At 38.2% G+C, this 8,069-nt stretch overlaps 1 protein-coding gene across 1 annotated transcript in view; it reads right to left on the bottom strand.

Annotated features, from left to right (window-relative positions):
• Nucleotides 1-757, bottom strand: part of LOC145394910 (cell adhesion molecule 3-like) — a 197,316-nt gene extending 196,559 nt beyond the window's left edge. Inside the window, exon 1 of the mRNA XM_080268660.1 lies at nt 682-757. Within this exon, the coding sequence (XP_080124786.1) occupies nt 682-757 (76 nt within the window). The remainder of the gene's footprint in view (nt 1-681) is intronic.
• Between the last annotated feature and the right edge of the window lie 7,312 nt (nt 758-8,069).

Below are 8,069 nucleotides of genomic sequence, written 5' to 3'. Positions count from 1 at the left end.
AGTTAATGAGACGAAAAGCCTTTGAGTCCACCCTATTGAGAAGAGCTGTATGTGGGGAGCCTCCCCACACATGAGAGTTGTACTCTACACACGGGCGAATAAAACCCGTGTATAAAGTTAACAACTGTCAAGGGTTAAGAAGGTACAGAGTCGGTACAGGGAAACAGCATTCAGTCCTAAGCATAGCAACAGTTTAGAATGAATTTTGAAACCATCATTCTCGTTGCCCGGGACGGGATACTTGTGAAACACAAGATACATGAAGTTGTAAAAGTTCCCTTCTTTTACAAATCAGTACATAGCTATTATTTCGGAGTATTTTCTTTAACTTATCTGATGTAAAATATACATCATTTAATCGCTGCTTACACAGGGTAATGTGTTCACTTTCTCTGAATATTTTGGATCGCATTCTCGACTGTTTAGATGGGTCTTCAACACATATCTCTGAATATAGGACGTTAATATTAATGGTATAAATAACATAAGAAAATGCCAGATTGTAATACGGAAAAATACAATGCTGAAAAAGAAGTGCGAGGGAGACTCCTAGACAGGCTAGTTTATGATCTCTTGCCTGTGTTGTTAGTTTACTTGGCACAAAAATGCAAGAATAAACAACCTGAGTTTATGCAGGCCTGTTTCATTACCTTAAACTGCAAAGTTAAGGACATGACTCACCTGAGGCAAGACAGCAGAACAGCAGCAGTAGCGGCAAAAGCAGCGGCAGGCCCTTCAGGCAGTGGGGGAGGCCCATGCTGCACACTGCCCATCACACACCTGTAACACACACATACACCATATTACACACCCGGACTACACCATGTTTGTATTAACCTGATAAACATCCCTGACCCCTTTACAATGAAATGAACATCCTGTTATACACCCGGATTATACCATGTTTGTTATAACCTGACAAACATCCCTGAACCCTTGACACACCCGCATACATCCTAATACACACCCGTGGTACTATACAATGTACGTTATAGGCTGACAAACATGCCTAACGCCTTAACACACACATACACCCTATTCCACACCCTTATTTTACCTCGTTTGTCATAACCTGACAAAGATCCCTGACCCCTTTCAGCTCAGTTAATGGCCAAATTATCTCAGATTTGAGGGACAATTATACTAGTAGCCAAGGAGATAAATGATCTAACTCACAGGAAAGACTTAACAACTTTCATGAAAAAAAAAAAGAATCAATATTGAAGGTGTCAGATTGTCACAGTTCCTTCATATGAAATCAAAACGACTAGCCTATACACAACTGTATTATAAATGTCAAGAGGAACACCGCACTACTACTGTAGGCTACTCTCCCTACCACACATTACTACTACTACTGTCCTTACACCACACTACTACTGTCCCAACACTAATACCGGTACTGTTCCTATTGTATTAAGATACAAGAGGCAAAATAAATGACGAGGAATAGATGTTACGAAATCTCCAGAACCAAAGAATATGGACAACTGGAGACAAAGAAACAACCGTGCCATTAAAAACAGATGGACAAAATTAAAAACAAAGCTATAAGAATACTTAGCTAGAATTCTGAAAATGCTGAAGCAGTATTCAAAAAACTCCACGTTCCAGATGAAAATACTTTTGTTATCACTCTACACTAACATTACAATGCTGTTATTGTGCAGGTATAAGAAACAAATGAATATAAAGGTATATGAAAAATAAAAATAAAAATAAAAATAAGGTGCTAGAAAACATCCTAACCTCACCAGAATAATGATCTTACACTTTTCGGTGCAGACATGCATGTCATTTCTAAGCCCCAACTGTCCACAAACACTGCCTCATATGCAGATGACATTACCATAACGACCACACATCACATCGCAGACACAGCTTGCACACTGCAATAAGACTGCCTCAGTCAGCGGTGTGCGAGGCGGCATGGTGTGTGAGTGGGCGCTGAACCTCCCCCCCCCCCCCCGACATTAATGACGTCTTTTTCAGGGCAAAAGCTGATTTTTCAGAGCAGATCCTTCTGACGGTATGCTGACACCTTTGAAAGGAATTATGTTTTAGCAATTAAAATCTTCGCATTATTATTATTCTCCCTGCGAGAGGGTAAACTGATTTTGTTTTCGCTTACTTCTAATACATAGTCATTAATCACTATCAGTTTTCATGTGAATACAAATCTGAACACGATATTTAAAATGTACGGTATAATAGTTAAACAAATTATTTTTATGAATTCTCATACATTCCTGCACTATACATATTTAGTAATAATGACTTGGAGAACAGAGAAAACTTCTTCCGCTCCATCAGTGAAAAGTCTGCCCATAGACTTACGGCCTTAACACATTACAGACATGGGCCAAGGACACCACGCTGACTGTCACACTAGCAAAATCTACCATTACACTTATCAACAGCAGCAGTCATGATCAGGTACACCCCAAATATCACAGTTAACAATATACCAGTGTCACACACACCCTTCAGCAAGATTCTTGGACTGATATATGACACAGAAAGTATCTTCAAGGATCACATACAACACATCAAGAACTTATTCACCCCAAACTCATTGCACTCAAGACAGGCTTTGGGGGCAACAAAAACGAACACTCTCCCTACTCTGCAAACAATAAATCGGATCAGTGATATCCCATGCTTCCCCGGCATTGACCCCCATCCAACACCCACATCAACACTTTGCAGACCACACAGAACAACGCCCTATGCATTATCAGTGGCTGCACCAGTACCACTCCCACTGCTGATTTACACTTTGAAAATAGTCTTTCTTGTTAGGGAAAATCCTGACACGACAGGAAATCAGCTCTACACGCACACACACACACACACACACGCAGTGACAGCGAGAGAGGAAGGACGCACATCGCTGCACTCCACTACTAGACATACCCAATAGTATCATTAAACGAGTCAAGCTCAGTACTAGGTTACATTAAGTGATGATTTAATATAGCAGAGCAAGTATAAGCATAAAAGTGCAGTCCAAAGGAAGTATATACAAAAAAATGGAGTGCCCCTTGTAGATGAGAGTGGAGATTAAAGTAAGAGAAGAATAAATGTAGAAAACACAAAGATGAATAGGCTACGGAGAACTGGTTGAAATGGAAACATATAACAAATTAGTGGAGAACGTGATAAACTGGAGAAAGTTTTACATCTGGATATAGATGCAATCAGAAAGAAACTACTCCTACAGAGGGGAAAAAAATTAAGATATAGTAAAGGAAATAAACAGAAACGACACAACAATAGATGAGTTGTCAGCTGAGGCTGAATCACAGGGAAAGAACACAAGTGAAATGGGGCGTACTGTGGTCAACCATGAAAGATTTTTGGAGGTGTTGAAAAATGACGCAGATAAAATTATGCAAGAAAGCAATCTGATAGAATAAAGCAGAGATACTGAAGAGAAGATAATTCAGGCAATTAAAATGATGAGAAACTGCACGATGATATACACAATACATATGCTAATATGGTAAAAATGAAACAGGAGTTAACAAAACAAGGTCGAAGACAAAACCATAAGAAAGGAAGTTAAAGAAATCAACAAAAACAGCCCAAAACTGATCAAGGAGTCAGCTGAGATCAACAAATATACTGTAATCACTAAAACGGAAGAAGAAATATGATACAGCATCTCTGGAGACCAAAAGGATATGGTAGGCTAAATATAGCCTAATGAACATACATTATTGAAAAAAGTATCCAAGGACATCTGTGAGAAATATGAGAGAAACAAGTCTAGATCCCAGACAGTAACTATCCAAAGTTTGAAAACATTAAAAGAAATATTTAAAAATGCCAACAAACTCAATGAATCAGATGAATTTAAAAAGGTACCAGTATGGATAAGAAGATGCCTAACTCAGAATGAATGGGGATTAGTAAAAGAAAAGAGGGAGGAAGCAAAAACAAAAAATGAGGAAAGAACAGAAGAGATTTTTTTTTTTTTTTTTTTTTTTTTTTTTTCCCCAAAGCAGTAGGGTTACAGGTACGAAAATGGCACATAAAGTGCAGGGACTTAAAAAAGGGAAGGTAGTAGACTCAAAGTATGTCAAATATCTAGACAACATGGCTAAGCTGATGTACTCAAATGTCGATGGAATGGTATCCAAAAGACTATATCAGAGATAGGAACCTCATATTATTTGCCTTACTGAAACAATATTTACCCCAAGGATATCCAATGACACCTTAAGTTTTGATGAATACTCTATATGAAGAAGAAATACTAATTTGAAAAAAGGAGGGGGAGTTACGATATTAACAAAGAAAAAGCTCCAAATCAAAGCGATAGAACTAGATATACCCTCACAAGTAAAATTAATTGCAGTAGAGATCTGGTGGGAAACTAATGATGGCAAATTTATATATGCCACCCAAGATAAACACTTGGGATAGAGGTGAATCTGGAGATTTGGCAGAAAGTACAATACAGAGTTTAAGAACCCTACTACATAGAATGGAAGAAAAATGTGGAAGAAATATGCTAAAGGAGATTTCACCACAAATAAAAATTGGAATACTCTACATGTAAGATGCTATGAAAGCTTTTGGGATCAAAAGCTCCTGGATCTTACACAGGAGTTTTTCCTAACACAACATGTAAAGGAAAACACTACAAAAAGAGGACCAGAAGAACCATCATTCATTAGATCTTATATTTACTAGGTTAGGAAATGAAACTGACAACATTATGTATTTCCTTCTTATCAGCAAAAACGACCATGTAGTATTAAATTGCAGTTTCAGGTTAGCATATTATATAGTCTGCTATTATGAAAGCTACAAAAGGAGCCTAAACTACAAAAAGGGCAAATATCATGACCAAAAAAAAGTGTTTTATATAAACAGATTGGGAAAAGAAGCTAAGATGACAACTTTATAGAGAAAATTCTGTGAATTTTATGAAACAAGAGTCCAAAATTATATCCCACAGCACAAAGAAACAGAAATAAGGACAGAGAAATGGTTTAATTTCGAATGTAAAAATGCAAAGGAGAAAAAGGATATGCTGTGGAATAGATAAAGAGTACATAATAGTTATGGGGCATATAATAACTATAAACAGGCAAGAAATGACTATACAAGGATATGGAGAGAAGCTCAAAGGCAGTCTGAGGAAGACTGATAACTGAAGCTGTTTTACAGCTACATCCCATGCAAACCTTAAGTCAAAGGCAGAACACAATCCATCATGGATGAGGGAAAAATCTGTATCAGTGAAGAAGATATTTATGATGTACTTAATTCCCAGTCAGTTTTTATGCAAGAAAGTAGATATGAGAGAGATGAAAAGGAACAAGCATGCCTACACATATTAACAAAAATAGGCATATCGGAACAAGAGGTCCAGGAAGAGTTTGGCAAAGTAGACAATGAAAATGCAAATTGTCCCAACGAGATTTCAGGTTGGGTATTACATGAATGTGCAGTAGTGCCAAGCAGAGCAGTGTACTGAATATTCAAGGAATCCTTAAGACAAGGTAAATAACCTGACATTAGGAAGAATGCAAACATTGTTCTCCTATTCAAGAAAGGAAATAGACAAAATCCACATAACTACTGACCAATATCACTGACTAGCGTCGTAAGTAAGATATATATTAGAAAAGCTGATAAGAAGGATTTAGATAAATCATATGGAAAAAACATAATATGATAAAGAAAGACAATCCGGCTTTGAAGGTAAAATCATGTGTTACCGGTACTAATCTGTTAAGCTAATATGGCAGAGTTGCAGAAACACTACAGAAAAGAGATGGATGTATTTGACTTTCAAGAAGGCTTTTGGCAGAGTACCACACCAAAGACTTATGGAAACTGTACCATCAAGCAGGAATCCAAGTTAATCTGTATTGCTGGATGCAAGATTTTCTCAGAAAAAAAAGGAAAGTGAGAACAGTACTAAGGAGAAATTACTCATCATGGAGAGAAGTGAATAATCGAGGCCCACAGGGCTGGGTGCTGGGACCAATTATGTTTCCTGTATATATAAATGACACTGATAGCAACAATGGAAATGGACGCTATCTAAAAATGTTTTTTATGCAAGAAAGAAGGAACCAAAGGCCACAAGCCCACAAACCGTTCCTTCCAAGAAAAAACAAAAACAATACAAAAGAGACCCAAATTCAAGATCCGTTCATTCAGAGATGCCCTGGACAACACTGCGTTTGAAAGACTGGAGATCATAGGAAGTAGGAAATACAGACAGAGGGAGACAGTTCCAGAGCTGACCTGTTACATAAATGAAGGACTGGGAGTAACGGTTAACTTTTGCATTAGAGAGTTGGACAGAAAAGGGTTGAGAGTTTGTTGCTAGACGGGTGCTGATGATGCAAAAATACAAAGGAGAATTACAAACACAGACTCTTGCAGACAGCTACAAGAAGAATTCAGTATGCTTCATGAATGGAGCAATACATGACAAACAGAATTCATTGTGGGCAAATGCCATGTAATCAAGTTCTGTAAAAGTGAAAAAAGACCAGACTGGGATTATAAGCTAGGAAGTTCAACCCTATACATATCAGAAAAGGAGAAGTTATCAGTAACAGACTATCTCCAGCTGACCACATAAATAAGAAAGTACGACATGTACACACTGCTTGCAAATATGAGAGCAGCATTCACATATGTGAATGAAAACATGCTGCGAAAGATAATCACATCATTCAGTAGACCAACCCAGGAGTATGCATCAGTAGTCTGGAATCTACATCTCAAAAACACATAGATAAGATTGAAAAGATACAAAGGACCACTACAAGATGGGCACCGAGCTTCTGGGATCTAAGTTATGAAGAAAGACTAGTGGTAGGTGGTGGCGACCATCATCTACTCACTTGATGTAGTGCTGCCTACTTCTTCCTTAGCCTTTGTCATTCTTTTTCTATTCCTGCTCTCCTCTCTTTCTATTTCTCTCATCTTTCCTGTCACTTCTTAATGTTTTTCTTTCCTTTACAGGTGGATTTACATTGAGTGACAAGCCAAATGGTTTCCTGTAAGCCAAGAAACCATTTACAACGCTGGGTGGTGACCATATAACCAAACCACACGTGCTCCCTACGTGTCAACAAGTGGGTTGGTGGAGGGTTAGTGCTCCTCCCCGTAAAACAAATAACTCAAAGTCAAATGGCCACCCCTTACGGGATTATGGCGTCTGGCAATAGATAGATAGACTAGAAAAACTAAACCTACCACCATTACAAGAAAGAGAAGGAAAATAGCAGACGTGGTTATGCTATATAAATGCATCACAAGAAAAGACAAAATAGACATAAATGAGTATGTAACCTACGGGGAAGCAACAGCATGAGAACACTGCAAAAAACTGCATAAAAAGGGAGGTGGAAAAGACGTAAGGAACTTCAGTTTCCCAAATAGAACAATTGGTCCGTGGAATGCACTACTGAATGAAATAGTGTGTATGAAAATCATTCAAAAATTTAAAGATATGTACGATGAAAATAGTTCAAAACACGGGACAGTACGAGCTTGACTCATTCCTGTAAAGATACAATTAGGTACGAACACCACACACACACACACACACACACACACACAGAATGACGATGATGATATGCACCTTTCACATGTGATAAATTAATACATCTGCTTGCGAATAATATGCGTGTAGGCTAAGTGAAATATACGGTACACTCCCACCACGACCGTCCACAAAATGAACACAGACACACTCGAATGTTTCCCAGTAGCAAGCAAGTAAGGGCAGTGTGGTGTACCTGATACTATGTGGGTTGTAATATGGCCATCAACATTCATATCCTGAACATCGGCCACCACTTGAGACTAATGTGCAAAATGCAAACCACTCCACCCTCCTGAATATTAACACTTTCGCATCTTCTGGAGAGCTGTAACAAGGGAATAGTACAGTATGTTAACCCTTTGCGTGGGACTTAATGACTGTAGCTTCCAGCTAACGTCATACGATATTACCGAGCTCAAGAGAAGTCAATGGCACCAAAAATGTTAACGATAATCAGGGTTTTTGTTTTGGCCAACAACAAAGA

The sequence above is a fragment of the Coenobita brevimanus genome, chromosome 29 (assembly GCF_032717465.1).
Source record: "Coenobita brevimanus isolate Jiangsu-jjx chromosome 29, ASM3271746v2, whole genome shotgun sequence".
Classification (NCBI taxonomy): domain Eukaryota; kingdom Metazoa; phylum Arthropoda; class Malacostraca; order Decapoda; family Coenobitidae; genus Coenobita; species Coenobita brevimanus.
Note: the sequence above shows the minus strand (reverse complement) of the source record. Positions and strands in the feature narration are given on the sequence as shown.